Raw genomic sequence first — 17,623 nt, forward strand, 5'->3', positions numbered from 1 at the left:
TCCCAGACCAACCCCCACTGCCCCAAGGTCCTCTTTTCTCTGACTTTCTAGGGAGCCAAAGCAGCCCCGCCTAGGCTCTCTCCTGTTCCTTCTGGTACCCTAAGCCCTTTCTCATTTCATTGTCCACTGCCTTAATACTGAAAATAAAAATAAAACATCAAAAAAGCACAAATGTACTATTTATTTCCAACCTACAGAAATAAACCAAACATTCCATTATGACCTAAAAGTAGCCTTAGAGAAAAATTGAATGTAACCCTCAAAGCCTAGGAAAAGTAAATTAGACTCCCCTTATCAATTGCTTTCATCTCACAATTAACTATCTTGATGTCTTAACAAACTAACTCAAGGAATAAAAAAATAGTGGAGCCGAAACCGGTTTGGATCAGTGGATAGAGCATCAGTCTGCGGACTAAAAGGTCCCAGGTTCGATTCCGGTCAAGGGTATGTACATTGGTTATGGGCACATCCCCAGGAGGGGGTGTGCAAGAGGCAACTGCTTGATGTTTCTCTCTCATCAACGTTTCTAGCTCTCTATCCCTCTCCCTTCCTCTCTGTGAAAAATCAATAAAAAATATTTAAAAAAAAAAAAATAGCAGCTTCCAGGCTGGGAGCGGCCAGGCCCGGAGCAGCCGGGTCGGGTGTGGCCAGGCCCAGAGCAGCAGCTGCCAGGCTGGGAGGGGCCAGGCCCAGAGCGGCCGGGCCCGGAGCATCCGGGCCCAGAGCAGCCGGGTCGGGTGCAGCCAGGCCCGGAGCAGCAGCAGCCAAGTCCAGAGCAACTAGGTCGGGAGCGGCAGTGACCAGACCCGGAGCAGCTGGTTGTGGAACGAACCAGAGCAACAGAGGCCAGGCCCGGAGCAGCCAGGCCCGGAACAGCTCGCTCCTCGCCTGCCCCTGCCCCACGGCTGCCTCTCAGACATGGCTGGAAACTTTTGTGGGAACTTGAGGGTCTGCTGAATCAAGTGATGAAGGCTTAGATCTGGATGTGTTGAGTTAGTATAGGGCTGGGGTGTTGATCTGTGAGTGCCTTGGGTGGGGCCTGGATGAGGCTGGTTGACCTATTTGGAAATGTCTTTTGTGTGAAATGTATCATTGGGCATGTGGAGGTATTATTGATATGAGAAAATGCTAAGTAACTGATTTACTATCTGAAAAGGGATTTACGTACTATCGGGGAAAGGGAGGGAGGAAGAGACTGAACATAAACTACACCTATGGATGAGGACAATGGGGGATGGGGAGGGGGCGGAGGGTGGGGTGGGAACCTGGTGGAGGGGGGAAGAAATGAGGAACCTTTGTAATAATATGAACAATAAAGATTAATTTAAAAATAAATAAATAAATAAATAAATAATAGTGGAAAATAACATAGGGTTGTAGTTAACATAACCAGCCAAAGAAATGTGTGAATCTTCTTACAGTGTATTACTTCCAATAATAGTTGTTATTGTTGCTTATAAGAAAATAGAATATCACAGGAATCCCTAATATTTCAATTACCTTTCTAGTTTGATAGGTAAAATCTCCAGCAGTAGCTTCAGATTTCTTGGAACTTTTCTTAGATTTCTTCTTAGATTTTTTGGGAGTACTAATTCTGGTAAATTTCATTCTGGGGGGAAAAAATTCAGAAACATTTTCATTATTATAATGTGTAAGAATTTCAATACAGAAAAGAACCAACTAAGGCTCCAATTTCTGGACAGTTCTAAAACAGAAAACACTCCATTAGTTCCCAATTACTAATTCAAAAGTAAGTCCAACTCAATGTTAAACTCGCAAGATAAATTGTTTATTTTAGAAATCATAAGTTTTATAGAATTAGCCCCTAAGATCACTCTTACATTAGCCAAAACCAGTATGCAAGTATAGACCTCATAGTGTATGGCCCTGTTTACCCAAGAAATAAAGGTCTATGATTTATTTTTAGTCTCGTTTGTTAAATGCATCGAATTCATATTTGAAGACTATTTCATTCAGCAACTGTTACAAGAGTTTAGAGCTCATCTAAAATATATCTAGAATTCTTCTAAAATCATGCCTGACATGTAGAAAATGTAGAAAAGTAGCATTTTTGACACCCTCTTTTATTGTCCTTATAAATCAGCTGTGTCCTATAAAAAAAATACTACTCTCAAATGCTTATTTTCCTTCCCAATAGTACATGCATAATACTTGAAACTTTAAAACAGGAGAGAATCCAAGATGGCTGCTCGGGTAGGCACCTAGCCGCAGCCGCACGCAACAATTTCAATAAAATACAACTAAAATATAAAATGGACATTACCCAGAACTACAGGAAAGTCGACTGACTGGAAATTCTACAACGAGAAGCAAGGAGAAAACCAGAAGGAAGCGCAGAGGAGCTGTAAAAGCCCAAGGTACGAAGACACGCGGCGGCGCACTCCGACGGAGCCGGAGAGGAGGGAGGCCGAGTGCCTGGCGGGCGTTCCCTAGCGGGAAGGAGATAAACACTCCGACTGTGCTGGGCCCCCAACTGCTCTGAACCCCTGTTCTAGGCCAGACCCCGGGGACCCAGGCTCATCCAGAGGGAGCTGGGCTGTAAGGCGGAACCCGGGGAGCGGCGAAAGGAGGTCCCAGAGGCGCGCACACTGCGCGCAGAGAAGGGACGGCCTGCTGTGCCGTAGGACTGCCCTGGCGGGAAGGAGACAGGGGCTCCAGACTGCTCTGAACGCCACCTCCAACTCCACTTCCAACTGAACTGAACCCCAATACCGGACTCATTGGGGGAGAGCATAGACAGTTTGGCAGCAGGCGAAAATCGAGGGCACCTTTCTCTCAGAGCCGCTTGCAACAAGTACTGAAGGACCCTGAGTCTCAGGAGTCGCATAGGGCGGGGCTGACGGAAGCCAAAGCTGTAGGCTCCACCCTGAAACCCTGCCCCATCAGGAAAGCTGCCTGCGAAAATGCCTAAACCAAATATATCACAAACGAAAGAAATGGAGGATAAAAAGCGACTGGATATAGAGTTCAAAACCACACTTATAAGGTTTTTCAAGAGTTTCCTAGAAAAGGCCGAAAAAATAAATGAGACCTATGAGGATATGAAAAGGGATCAACAAGAAATAAAGAATACATTGTCTGAAATAAAAAATATTATACAGAGTCCTAAAAACAGAATAGAAGATCACAAGAATCAAGTCGAAGATTTGGAACATAAAGAGCCAGAAGACACTCCTCTGCAGAAGCTAGAAGGCAAGAGAATCCAGAAAATTGAAGATAATGTAAGAAACCTCTGGGACAACTTCAAACGATCCAACATCAGAATCATGGGGGTCCCAGAAGATGAGAGAGAGCAAGATATCGAAAACATACTGAAAGAAATAGTGACAGAAAACTTCCCCCACCTGGGGAAAGAATTGGACTTACAAGTCCAGGAAGCACACAGAACTCCAAATAAGAGGAATCCAAAGAGGACCACACCAAGACAAATCATAATTAAGATTCCAAGAGCAAAGGACAAAGAGAGAATATTAAAAGCAGCAAGAGCTAAGCAGGTGGTTACCTATAAAGGAGCACCTATACGATTGTCAGCTGATTTCTCAACAGAAACCATGCAGGCCAGACGGGAATGGCAAGAAATATTCAAGGTGATGAATAGCAAGAACCTACAGCCAAAAATAAGCTACCCAGCAAAGCTATCACTCAGAATCGAAGGTCAGATAAAGAGCTTCACTAATAAAAAAAAGCTAAAGGAGTTCATCACCACCAAACCAGAATTATATGAATTGCTGAAGGGGGTTCTTTCAGAAGAGAAAGTAAATAAAGATAAAAATTATGAACAACAAATACGTAACTATCAACAAGTGAATCTAAAAACCAAGGAAATTAAAAAAAAAAATCTGATGAACAATATTAACTGTTGAATATAATAGAATCAGAGGTATGGAAGGGGAGTGAACTAATGATTCTTGGGGAAAAGGGGAGAGGGGAATGTGGGAAGAGACTGAACATAAACTGTTTTATGGATGAGGACAATGGGGAGTAGGGAAAGGGCAGAGGGTGGGGTGGGAAGGGGGGGGGAAGGAACACTTGTAATAATATGAACAATAAAAACTTATTTAAAAAAAAATAAATTAAAAAAAAATTAAAACAAAACTTTACCTTACCTAATAGGACTCTCTGAATCAGAAGATATTGTGATTAATTCCGCTGTATATAAGCTATGCTTTTCTGATAACTTGGATGCTCTTGGAGTGGAAGCCTTCACAGAACATATATCTTGTGCATCTTCAGAATCTGCACCTCCAATGATTGTCGCAGTAGGTGCCCTGCTACCTCTTAGAGATCTCCTGGTTGATTTGGGTGTAAAAACATTTACCAAGCTGTCTTCAGTTTCAGCTTTAGGATATATTACCTTATCCTTAACTGGTGTGCTAGTTTTTCTTGAAGACTTATTATACTGAGAACAAATCTTTAGAGGGTCATCATTTGCTCTATCTTCACAAATAAAACTTGCACTGCTAAATAGTGGGCTGTCTTTGAAAACCCCTGTTTTCTTTCGTCTTAAACTCATTCTAAGCCTATTTTTACTTTGTTTGCCTTTAAAGGAAAAAGTTGTTTCCCTCATTTGAGGATTTCCCTCTCTATTTTCACCTGAAGTAGCACCAATATCTAACATTTTCTTACCCTTTTTCTTTAGCTTTTGACATTTCTCCTTAGGAAAACTTCCTTTATGAGAGTGTGCCTGTGAACTGCCTTTATCTGAAACCATTTGGATATTAGGGTTTTCCATGATTTTTTTAGAATTACTGTCTCTTTCTTCCTCACTTGACGATTTTTCATCGGGCTCTTTCTGTTTATCAGAAGACTTTTTTACTCCACTTTTAAGTGCATCTGATGCTGGCTGCCTAAATGCTTTCATAAATTGCTGTCTTTCTTCTGGAGTGCATTTTGGTTTCACAGCTTCAGAACTTGCAGCCTCCAGTACTGCCAATTCTAGTTCTTCCTCCCGTATAACAACGTTAGATTTTCTTTTCTGAATTGTCTGTTCATTCTCGGGATCAGACAGACTACTTTCCATTTCCAACTGCTTTTGTTTCAAGAAAATTGAGGGTATTTTCCCTGCCTTTTTGGGGGGAATAGGGTGAACTTGTGCAAGAACAGTAACTGTCTTAAAGGGTGCTTGCTGGGAAATGTCACAGGTTTCTGTATCACTTGTGCAACCACTTGTGACTCTACCTTCAACGGTTTTAGAAGGAACACAAATTGGCAATGGAGAGTCTGGGATCTGTTCCAGTTTATTTTCCTTGTGACTTCTTAAAAATTCTTCATACGAGACAGTGATTGTACCATCATTTAATTGGGCTGGTTTAGTTACATCATCTGTAGTACTCTCGATTTCATTAATTAGGGAAGGAATTATCTGTTTACTATCTTTACAATCTTTTTTAAGGAGATTTAGCTCCTCTGCCAAGGGTAGACTTTCCGATAGATCTATTATCTCTTGACGCTTCCTTTTTCTCAAATTTTTACAATCATTTTCTGTGGTCCCTAGTTTAGGATTTACTTTCTTAGAACTTCTCTTGGAGGCCACGATGCTTGACTGGTTTTTGTTATCTTGAATACTTTCTGCAAGTATTTCTACAGGTTGTGTGTGTGAAACAGAAGTACTACTCTCCACAACATCATTATTTAAACTAGAGTCTTCTTTGCTATCATCACTATTAATTTCAATTGGAGATTCATTTTCAGGTTTAATATTACTTAGTTGATGAGATAAATTAACTGTCCTTCTTCTCTTCTTAAACTCTATATTTGAGAACATTTCCAAAGGTATTTTACAGTCTTTGCCAATGTCAGCAGGCAATGGTGCAGATGATTTTATCTTGCACTCTCTTGCTAACTGAGTCTTCTCATTTGTGGGTGAAGTTTTTCTAAAATAATCCATAATATTACTGGATTTTGGTGGAGAAAAAACCCTGTCTCCAGTCTTCTCTACTGGTGATAAATATTTTGTAATTGTTTCACTGGAAGATCTGTCATCATCCCTCCTTCGCTTTTTGCATGCCTATCAATTTAAAAGAAGATAAAAAAAAAATTATTTCAACAAAATAATACAAAACATATATTGTAAACATGGATCTAATATTTTACGTAATTAGATGTAAAAGGAGCTTTAAAGTCAAACCTAATTCAAATCTCAAAATGACATCATCTTATACCTTTACTATAGACATATTATCCTTCAATAAAAAGTTTCAAAGCCACCATATCTAGGTACAAATGTGTTCATTTATATTGGCCTCTGTTTATTATTTGAATAGTACCACCCACCTCACAGGATAAGTAATGAGCATGCTACATAAAAATATGTGAAGTCTGATGCATGGTAGGAACTGTACAAATGTTAATTCTGCTCCATTTTCACTTTTTAAGTTAAAAATAAACAAAATTTCTACTTTTTAAAAAAAATTGATTTCAGAGAGGAGGGAAGAGGGAGAGAGAAAGAAACATCAATGATGAGAGAGAATCATTGATCGGCAGGGGATCCAGCCCACAACCAGGGCACATGTCCTCATCAGGAATCAAACTATGAATTCCTGGTTCTCAGGTCAATGCTCAGCCACTGTACCACACTGGCCGGGCCAAAATTTCTACTTCTAAGAAGCGAGAACATAGTGAACATCCCTAGGAACCCAAAATTTACTAGCCAAGTAAAAATTATGGTGAAGGACACTTTCCTCAAATAAAACTTTCCAGTGTCTTAATTGCTATTAAAATAGTATTGCCTGTATCTTACATTATTTATTACCCACATAATATCAAGATGACTATAATGCTAAAAAGTTATGTTTTTGTTGGTCATAAATTAGTAACTTACAAAGCTCCATCATTCTTTTCTTTGATTTTATCTTCCCTCAGTTCATTTGTTAGAATAAATTTGCCAGGCCGAAGCTGGTTTGGCTCAGTGGATAGAGCATCCGTCTGCGGACTGAAAGGTCCCAGGTTCGATTCCGGTCAAGGGCATGTACATGGGCTGTGGGCACGTCCCCGGTAGGGGGTGTGCAGGAGGCAGCTGGTCGATGTTTCTCTCTCATGGATATTTCTGGCTCTCTATCGCTCTCCCTTCCTCTTTGTAAAAAATCAATAAAATATATATTTTTTTTAAAAGAAGAAATTTGCAAGAATAACAAGAAAAATAAATAAATAAATAAATAATGAATGGGTGCATTATACTTCTATAAAAGTAAAACACATTATAAAGCTATCATGATTAAAAGCTTAGTGCTGACGTACAAAGGCAAGCAACTTAATGAAACAGATTAGAAAACCAGAAAAAGGCTCTCCCTCCTTTCCCTTCCCCTTTTCTCCCCACTCCCCAGGCATGTTACCATTAGCTTCTTCACTCCCAAGCTCCCTTCCTTTACCTGTATAACTTGTTTCCTAAGCCCATTTCTTCTAGAAACTATTTTTTCTATCTCTGTAATTTATCCAATAAATGTTTTCTTAAAAAAAAAAAAAAAAATATATATATATATATATATATATATATATATGAAGAAAGAAAAAGAAAAGACAACAGAAAAAGACATGTAAATTTAAGTATGTGATAACAGTAGCATTTAAGTTAGTGGGCAACGAAGAACTTAAATGGTATTGGGACAAATTTCTCACTATTGGATAAGCAATATAAATTATAGGCTTAAAATTGCATGTTAAAATTTGCCTGGCCTGTGTGACTCAGTGATTGGAGGTTGACTATGAACCAGGTCTCCGTGCCATTGCCGGTCAGGGCACATGCCGGATTGCAGGATCGATCCCCAGGGTGGAGTGGGCAGGAGGCAGTTGATCAATGATTCTCTCTCGTCATTGATGTTTCTATTTCTCTCTCCCCCTTCCTTCCTCTCTGAAGCCAATAAAAACATATTTTAAAAAATTTAAATGGTAAGTGTATTTCAAGAAAATGCTAATAAATTGTATCATTATTACCCTGAGATGGTACTAGTGGCACAATACCATAGCCTCTGGAGTCCGGCAGATATAAGTTTAAGAGCTCGCCCTGACATCTGCTAGTGAGGGACCTTAAGCAAATTTAATTTGTAACCTCCCATCTGTAGAATACAGATAACAGTACCTCATCACAAGGTTGATATTAAGTAAAATAATGTATATAAGGCCCTTTCCCTTAAAATACTAAATAGTATCACTGTTATGAAATAGGCTCTCTAAGCAGGGTGCCAAAAGCAGAAACTGTAACAAAAAGATTGATAAAACTGACCACAAAAATAAAAAACTATGTAATTCAAGTACCAAGTCCTTCACACCTGAGACAAGCTGAGCAACTACCTAGATTTAACAATTATGAGCATAACAATGATTAGTAACTAGACAAAGTTACTTGATCCTAAAAAATAAGAGTACAGCATAGGAAATATAGTCAATAATAGTGTAATAACTCTGTATGGTGCCAGGTGGGTACTTGAAATATGGGGCGGGTGGGGGGAGGAGGGGAAAGTTAGTTGTCTAACCACTATGCCTGAAGCCAATATGAAATTATACTGAACATAAACTGTAATTAAAAATAAAATTTAAGGCTCTGCCAGGTTGTTCAGTTGGTTCGAGTTCATTCAGAAACACCAAGATTGCCTGATTCCACCTCCCATCAAGGCACATATAAGAATCAACCAATTGCTGAAACCGGTTTGGCTCAGTGGATAGAGCATCGGCCTGCAGTCTGAAAGGTCCCAGGTTCGATTCTGGTCAAGGGCATGTACCTTGGTTGCGGGCACATCCCCAGTGGGGGGTGTGCAAAAGGCAACTGATCAATGATCCTTTCTCATCGATGTTTCTAACTCTCTATCCCTCACTCTTCCTCTCTGTAAAAAATCAATAAAATATATTTTTAAAAAATCAACCAATGAATGTATAAATGAGAGGAACGAACCAATGCTTTCTCTCCCGCATTCTCTCTGAAATCAAAAAAACAATTAAAAAATAAACACCCCAGTTAAGTAAGTGGACATACATCTTGGCTCCCTTCAAGGATACCAGTATGCATACTTCAGTTAGAATTATGCTAGCTTGAGGTGAAAGGCGTAAAAATATAACAACACTCTCCTCTAAGATGCTACTTCAAGGCATTCCACTCCCTTCTTAAGGACAGCTCGTGTATTCCACTGATAAATTTCACTGGTAAGTTGTGCATTGCACTGAGACACACAAAAGAATAACAGTATGCTGTGCTATGACTCCTAACTGCAGTATATGAAGCTCTAGGGCCACGAGAGAGAAAAAGACACAAAAAACACACAAACACGACGATTGTTTAAAGCACCTCGTTTGATTCTTGTAGTGACATTCTAAGGGCATTCCTAGCACAGGTGGATGGATGGCGCAGGTGGACTCAAAGATCCCTTTCAACGCTAAAGTTCCAAAATCCCCGATCACCAACCGAGACTTCATCCCAGGATCCTCAGTGGCATTTCACAATCCAAAGCATCCAGTTCCACCAACATTTCAGGATCTGGGAACTGGCCGAGGTATCCCAAACCCTCCCTGGCCTGTCCCCCGCAGACATCTCACAATACCAGGGCCTATCACGACTGGAAGACAACGACACACCCCAGCAACTGTTCCACACAATGTCACCACCGCGGGGCCTCCCTCTTTCCGCCTCAAGGATCCAGAGTCGCGATCCCCTTTCACCCGCCCCCCGCAGACGGAGGGAGATACTCAAGTTCACCTCAATCTCGTAGCCCTTCACCGAAGGGGGAGCAGCCGCCGCCGCCGCCGCCATGGCCAGGACCCCCACCATGCTCCCCGCTTCCCGGAATCCCGGCTCTTAGGACCTGGTGCGGCCCGGCCTGGCATGCCTGGAGGAGGCCATGGGGGCGGCCGGCTCCCGCAGGAACGAGGTGCTGGGCCGCGGGGTCCGTCTCGGACTTTCGGGCGCCCACCCGCCCCGATCGGCCGCGGAGGGCTGGGCCCAGCTCCCAGCCGAGTCGAACGCGGGAAGAGACGGTGAAAAAGCGCGGGTAAACCAGGACCCTAGGTCGCGGCCGGTGATCGCTGGGCACCCCCCGAGTCGGGGCACGGGAGGCTGGGCGCTCGGGACGGGGACCCCGGCTGGGAAAGCCAGCCGAACACCGATCAGACCCGCGGGCTTCGGACGGACTTCTTGTCAATTGGGTTTTCGCGCCCTCCGGGGCGCAGGGGGCGGGGCCTGAGATTGTGTCTGGAGGCTGCGCGGACGGCGAGACCGGAGGGCCAAAATACGTCCTTGGCGAACTCACAAGGCGCCGGAATTTCCCTGCCGTGAAGTTAGCGGGGATTTTGAAGATTCGAACTTCTCACGTCCCGTTTCACCCATGAGGACCTGATTTCACTAACAGGTCCTCATCCGTGAAAGAATTAAAACCCTAGACTTTTGACGACCCACGTTGTCCCCTACTTAAATGTATTTAAAAAATGCAGAAAACGAAATAACAATTGATTGCAATTCCTCTCGCACGGAGTAAAATGTTTTTTTTTGCAATCGTCCTTCCTCGCGATAGGCCCATTTGGGGTCAGATATGGGACTTTTTTCTTTACCTTTAGGTGTTTCTTGCTGTGGATTTCGTCCTCGCGAGCAGCTAGGAGCCCAAGGACATGGACTCGGCTGTTTTTGCGTTTTCCTGTCATCGCAGGGCACTAGCAGTTTACTGGTTTGCAGTGATACTAATCTCATACTTCATTTGCATTGTCTTCCTGGATTTTTTTAAAAAACTTTTTTTTTTTACATTAAATTGCGGTTACATAAAGAATATGTTTATTTTGCTTGAGTGCATAGTTTTAACTGCACAGTATGTAAGAATTAAAATTAAGACAGGTAAAAGGACTTCGCAAATAACAAGAAGCCACCTTGTTAGGTCGGGTTATGCTAATTGATATTAACTATTGACGTAATTGTGTTCATTTTTATAGTATTTGCTATTGTCTTGACAATTTAAAGGGTACAGATTTCTTCGGCGACATTAGTAGTAATTGCTTTTTCTTTGAAAATTAGGAGCCCTGGATAAGGTTTTCCAAGAAGGGAGACTGCTGTTTTACTTTAAAAGCAAACAAAAATAAATTAAAAATAAAAACAAGACAAAAAAAGCTTTATGTAGTGGGGGGTGGGGACGGCCGGGGAGAGGTTAATGGAGGGAAAAAAAGAGACTTGTGTAATACTTTAAATAATAAAGAATGTAAATTAAAAATCAAAACAAAACACCTTATATGTAGTGTAAGAACACTGCTCAAGAAGGAGAATGAGGAAGTGGAGGAGGAGCAGATAGGGTTAGCCGTTAGGGGAGGAGGGATCTGATGTAAGGAGGAGAAAAAAACGAAAAAATTACAAAGGAAAAGGAAAGTCTCCTTGACTTTCTCCCTCAAACCAACTTTTCCTCTTCGCCCCTGTGGTAACCAATATTACCTATTTGGTATTATAGATAGCATTGCAGCCCTTTTTACATGTTTACATACATATATGAATGCATAAAAGACTTTGGTTTGCTTCTATGTACCTAAAAGGCAACACTGTGAATGTTTTTCAGCAATTTGCTTTTTTCATTCATTCTTTTCAAGTTATCCATAATATGTGTAGATCTGACTCATTCCTTTTCATTTCTGAACATTCCATCCAATTACGCTCAGCATTTTATTTATTCATTTCCTTAGTGATGAATATTTAGGATGTTTCCAATTTTCTGTTATTTAATGAGTCAATGAACTTTCTTATTCATGTCTCCTTGTAATGTTTCTCTAGGTTACACACTTAGAATTGGAATTGCTGGGTTATATAGGATATGTCTCTAGCATTTTTTATCCTGTTAAATCACTATGCATTTTATTTTGTTTTGTTTTATTTTCTTTTTAAATCCTCACTGGAGGATATTTTTCCCATTGATTTTTTAAAATTTATTTTTTATTTTTAGAGAGTGAGTTGAATGGAGAGAGCGAGGGAGAGAAACATCGATGTGAGAGAAACACAATTGATTGCCTCCCACAGGTGCCTCCACCAGGCGGGTGATGTAACCTGCAACCCAGGGAGTGCCCTTAACTGGCAACCGCAGTGCTTCAGTGCTCTGGCTGACGCTCTAACCACTGGGTACACTGGCCAGGGCGGAGTTTCTCAATGCTAATAGGCGGAGGTTTTTTCTCTAAGGCCATTGAGTTTCTCCGCCAATCCCTTTGGGGTAGGGGAGTTATAACTCATGCAGTTGGGTGGAAGCAATGGGGAGAGGTCACCTAAATGCATGTAATAAGGCAATGGACGTGGAATATCTAACTAATTTTAACTGATGTTGTCTTTTCTCAGTCCCATACCTCACTGTTACCTGCAGTGATATCCATCCATCCATCCATCCATTCAGCCATTCCATAAGTAATATTGAGTGCCTGATAACTGTCAGCTATGAACAAAGCAGCTATAAACAAAACAGACAAAAATTCCTATCCTCTTAGAATTTACAGTAATGATCTACCAGATCAACCTCAGTCCAAAAATATTAAATGAAAAATTCCAGAAATAAATAATTCATGCACTTTAAAATGCATGCAGCAGCTCTGGGCAATGTGAAGAAGTCTTTCACTTGGGATGTGAATCATCCCTTTGTCCAGTGTATTCACGCTGTATAGGATACCCACCCATTAGTCATTAGCCATCTCAGTCATCAAATTGACTGTTGCAGTAAAATCCTTATTTTACTCAATAATGGCCCCAACGTGCCAAGAGAAGTAATGCTGACCTAACCGGTTTGGCTCAATGGATAGAGCATCAGCCTATGGACTCAAGGGTTCCAGGTTCGATTCCAGTCAAGGGCATGTATCTTGGCTGTGGGCACATCCCCGGTAGGGAGTGTGCAGAAGGCAGCTGGTCGATGTTTCTAGCTCTCTATCTCTCTCCCTTCCTCTCTGTAAAAAAATCAATAAAAAATATATATATTTTTAAAAACATACTAGCCGAAAATGGTTTGGCTCAGTGGTTTGAGCATTGGTCTGTGGACTGAAGGGTCCCAGGTTCGATTCTGGTCAAGGGCATGTACATTGGTTGCGGGCACATCCCCAGTAGGGGGTGTGCAGGAGGCAGCTGGTCGATGATTCTCTCTCATCAATGTTTCTAACTATTGATATATCTATCCCTCTCCCTTCCTCTCTGTGAAAAAAGCAATAAAATATATATATATTTTTTAAAAATAAATAAATAAAAACATACTAAATACAAGGTGGGGTAAAAGTCGGTTTGCAGTTGTTGATGTGGAATATAATGCAATAATTAATAAATAATAATACAGTAATAAACTTTCGCATATCCACAACTGTAAACCTACTTTGGCCTCACCCTGAATAGGGTTCAGTATTACCTGTGGATTCAGATATCCACTGGGAGTCTTGGGATATACTTCCTTTGGATAAGGGAACACTATTGTACTCAAGAATATCTGTTCCATGAATTAATGTATTACTAACTAAACAGAAGCTGTGAAGTAAGGCATCCCAGGTAGGACAAAACTAAGTGGGGAAGGGCAAAAGGTCTTGGAGATAGGAATATAAATGAACGGTTTAAGAAAGAAAGAAGCATGGAGATGTGAAGTAAAGCATAGGGGATATAGTCAATAATATTGTAATAACTATGTATGATGTGAGATGAGTACTAGATTTATCCAAGTGTGTTTTAAACATGTCTAGTTACTATGTTGTACACTTAAAAACTAATATATTGTATGCCAACTGTAACTGAAAAATAAGTATTTTTTTAAAAATTAAGTTATTTTTGCCAAAGCCGGTTTGGCTCAGTGGTAGAGCGTCGGTTTGCGGACTGAAAGGTCCCAGGTTCGATTCCGGTCAAGGGCATGTACATTGGTTGCGGGCACATCCCCGGTAGGGGGTGTGCAAGAGGCAGCTGACCGATGTTTCTCTCTCATCGACGTTTCTAGCTCTCTATCTCTCTCTCTTCCTCTCTGTTAAAAATCAATTAAAAAAAAAATTAAGTTATTTTTAAGAATGAAAACAAAGAAGAAGGGAGATGAAGTAAAGAGTAAGGGCCCTCGCCAAAACCGGTTTGGCTCAGTGGTAGAGCGTCAGTCTGCAGACTGAAAGGTCCCAGGTTCGATTCTGGTCAAGGGCATGTACATTGGTTGCGGGCACATCCCCAGTTGGGGGTGTGCAAGAGGCAGCTGGTCGATGTTTCTCTCTCATCGACATTTCTAGGTCTCTAACTCTCTCCCTTCCTCTCTGTAAAAAATCAATAAAATATATTTTAAAAAAAAAAAAAAAAAAAAAAGAGTAAGGGCCCTGGAGTTCAGGTTAAAAGTTTTGGCTTTAATGAATAGACATCAAAGATTTTTGCAAGTACAGTGACATTTGCAAAACATGTTTTAGGAAGATAAATGATAGAGAGGTGGGTCTTGGGTCTGTCTTAAGATAAAGTAGGGGTTGGCATACAGTACACTCTGGAGTATTTGTTTAGGGAAATGAATATACATATAGGATAGCTGAAGTGGGAAAATAAGAAAAAAATCATATGGCATTAGTCCAGGTATAATATGAGAGAGGCTTGAATTAGGGTGTTGGCCTTTACAGAGGTCTGAAACTGAAAGTGGGGAAGAAGGTAGGAAAATAATTCAAAGGAAGGTTTAAGGCACAGATTGAGTCAGTAAAAACAGGATTTATTAAATATTCTTGAACATAGCAATGTTATGTGAAATCTCTAAAGCTAATTGTATAGAATTGATTCTACCCTGGAGGGCTTTACTACAAGAAAAAATTATTTCATTTTATTTTTTTATTACTACATGCAATTTAAAAAAAAAAATTAATTAAAAAAACACACACACACGTCGAAACCGGTTTTGGCTCAGTGGATAGAGCATTGGCCTGCGGACTGAGGGGTCCCAGGTTCAATTCCGGTCAAGGGCATGTACCTTAGTTGTGGGCACATCTCCAGTGGGGGGTGTGCAAGAGGCAGATGATTGATGTTTCTCTCTCATTGATGTTTCTGACTATCCTTCTCTCTCTTCCTCTCTGTAAAAAAAATCAATAAGAAAAAAAAACACACACACACAAGGGAAACTGAAGGAAATCTTGTGAAATCACTCTCCCAGGCTTGAAATTTTTGGAAACATGCTTTTCAGAGCACAAGTTCCTAAAGAGTAAACAGTCTGGTTGATAGCACAGAGGAAGATTGAGCCCAGGAAGACTGATGTGGAGGTGGCAATGACAGAAGCCAGCAGGCCATCAGACAGGGTTTTACAGAGTTGGGCTTTTTATGTCTGTTTTGTTTTTTAATCTTTGTGGCATCAAATTGGTCTAGAATTAACTTTTTAAGTGTACAGAGAAGTGAGCAGATCCAGGGGCACAGACGTTTTATTCTAAAAAGACAAGAAACAAACAAAGCAAGTTGCTAATTTATTTATTTATTTATTTATTTTAAAATATATTTTATTGACTTTACATAGAGAGAAATTGAGAGGGATAGAGAGTTAGAAACATTGATGAGAGAGAAACATCGACCAGCCGCCTCCTGCACCCCACACTGGGGATGTGCCCACAACCAAGGTACATGCCCTGGACAGGAATCGAACCCGGGACCCTTCTATCCGCAGGCCGACGCTCTATCCACTGAGCTAAACCGGTTTCGGCGTTAATTTATTTATTTATGATCAGATATAATTGGCGAGAAAACTGCAGCAAATGGAATATCAAGTTGTAAGCAGATGGTCATTTGGTAAACAATGGATTTAGTCTAGGATACTTTGGCTCTCTGGTCAGCTAAGGCTTTCTCTCTCTTCTCCCCAACTTCTCAGAAAGCTCCTAACTGTATTGGATATATAGTGATGACTTCTTACTCTCTGACTTACCTGTTTATACACCTAATACTATTTCCACATTCTCTTTTTTTTATAATGTCTTTGTATAGATATTACAAATGTATATATACATATATATTATTGATTTCAGGGAGGGAGAGAGAGAGAAACATCAATGATGAGAGAGAATCATGGATTGGCTGCCTCTTGCATGCCCCATGCCCCACACCAGGGACTGAGCCCTGCAACAGGAGCATGTGCCCTGATCAGGAATTGAACCTCGAACCGTGACCTCCTGGTTCATAGGTTGATACTCAACCACTGAACCATGCTGGCGGGGCAGGACCTAGTTATTGAATAGCAATTCATACAAAGAAATATTATCCAGCAATAAAAAATAATTAAGAGATAATCCTAATCTTAATATTCCTCTTTTATTTTTATCAATGCTATCTATTTTTATATTTTGAAAACTCAAATTTATATAAATCTTAAACTTACAGACAAGTTGCAAATAGAGTGCAATTTTCTTCCCTGAATAAGCCATTTGAGAGTAAATTCCAACATTCTACAAGTACATTCTATGAATCCACAAGGTAATCATCAAAAACAGGATTTATCATTGATACTTTATTATCATCAAATCCTCAGTTTAATTCAAGTTTAGTCAAGTTCAGTGATTCCCTTTATAGCAAATGGATCTAGTCCACAATCACATGTTGCATTGTATTGTCATACCTCCCGATAGTTCCCAATTCATAAGTCATAGAAACTCCTTAATATCTTCCCCACTCTCCTTTCCTTATCTCCCATTAGTGCCCTAAAGTTTCTCCCTCCATTTCTTACTCAGTACATACCTCCAGGTACCCAGCTTCCCCTTTCCCATCTGCCTCTTCAATCATTTCTCTCAATTCTGTACCACTGAAACTTGGGAGCCAGGTTGAAGACAATTGCAGGTGAGGAGGTGAAGACAAAATCCCCCTTCATTGCTGGATTAGTAGTATAAGGGCCAGGGCTGAGAATATGGAAATGTTCATGTATTTTGTTTGTGGCAGTCTTTCCTGATTCTACGTCAATGGCCTTTCCACTCACGATGTTACTAAATCTCTTTAGTATACATTGACATCTTTTTTCTTTTAAATATATTTTTATTGATTTTTTACAGAGAGGGAGGGAGAGATATAGAGAGCTAGAAATGTCGAAGAGAAACATCGACCAGCTGCCTCTTGCACACCCCCTACTGGGGATGTGCCCGCAACTCAGGTACATGCCCTTGACCGGAATCGAACCCAGGGCCCTTCAGTCCGCAGACCAATGCTCTACCACTGAGCCAAACCGGTTTCGGCTACATTGACATCTTTTACATAGCTCAATTGCACCCTGCATCTCACTAAGTTTCCTGTCGGGGCCCTGGTTTATCTTGTATCCTTTAGGATTTCTTCAGTTGCAAGTTACAGAAAATTCACCTCAGGCTGCCTTAAACAATAAAGGGGGTTCATTGGCTAATACAGTATTAACTAAGTGCCTGGCTACCTTATCTTCATGATAGAGCTCATTTTCCATTTTCTACAAAAGGCTTCTCTTTACTAATCTTTTCTAGTTGGCCCAGGAAAACTGAGATTTAGCCTTTAGTCCCCCTTCCCCGTGTAATCTTGATTAAATCACGCCCTGTCTGCGCTCCCTGGCTGAGGCAACTTTCGGCTCTAACATCCTTGGCCAGACTGGGTAAATGGTGGCCGGAAGCCAAATCTTACACACCTCCTGGTTTTGTATGGCCCCTTGAATGAGATATGGTTTGTTTGTTGTTGTTTTAATTTTTAAAAATTGATTTTAGA

At 40.7% G+C, this 17,623-nt stretch overlaps 1 protein-coding gene across 1 annotated transcript in view; it reads right to left on the reverse strand.

Annotated features, from left to right (window-relative positions):
• The window catches only part of ATAD5 (ATPase family AAA domain containing 5), a 40,060-nt gene extending 29,874 nt beyond the window's left edge, over positions 1 to 10,186 (reverse strand). Inside the window, exons 1-3 of the mRNA XM_084862731.1 lie at positions 9,704 to 10,186; positions 4,128 to 6,028; positions 1,501 to 1,609 (exon numbers count right to left, since the gene is read on the reverse strand). Coding sequence (XP_084718857.1) covers positions 1,501 to 1,609; positions 4,128 to 6,028; positions 9,704 to 9,775 — 2,082 coding nt within the window. The 5' untranslated portion in view covers positions 9,776 to 10,186. The remainder of the gene's footprint in view (positions 1 to 1,500; positions 1,610 to 4,127; positions 6,029 to 9,703) is intronic.
• Positions 10,187 to 17,623: the final 7,437 nt, after the last annotated feature.

The sequence above is a fragment of the Pipistrellus hanaki genome, assembly GCF_964339955.1.
Source record: "Pipistrellus hanaki genome assembly, chromosome: 16".
NCBI lineage: Eukaryota > Metazoa > Chordata > Mammalia > Chiroptera > Vespertilionidae > Pipistrellus > Pipistrellus hanaki.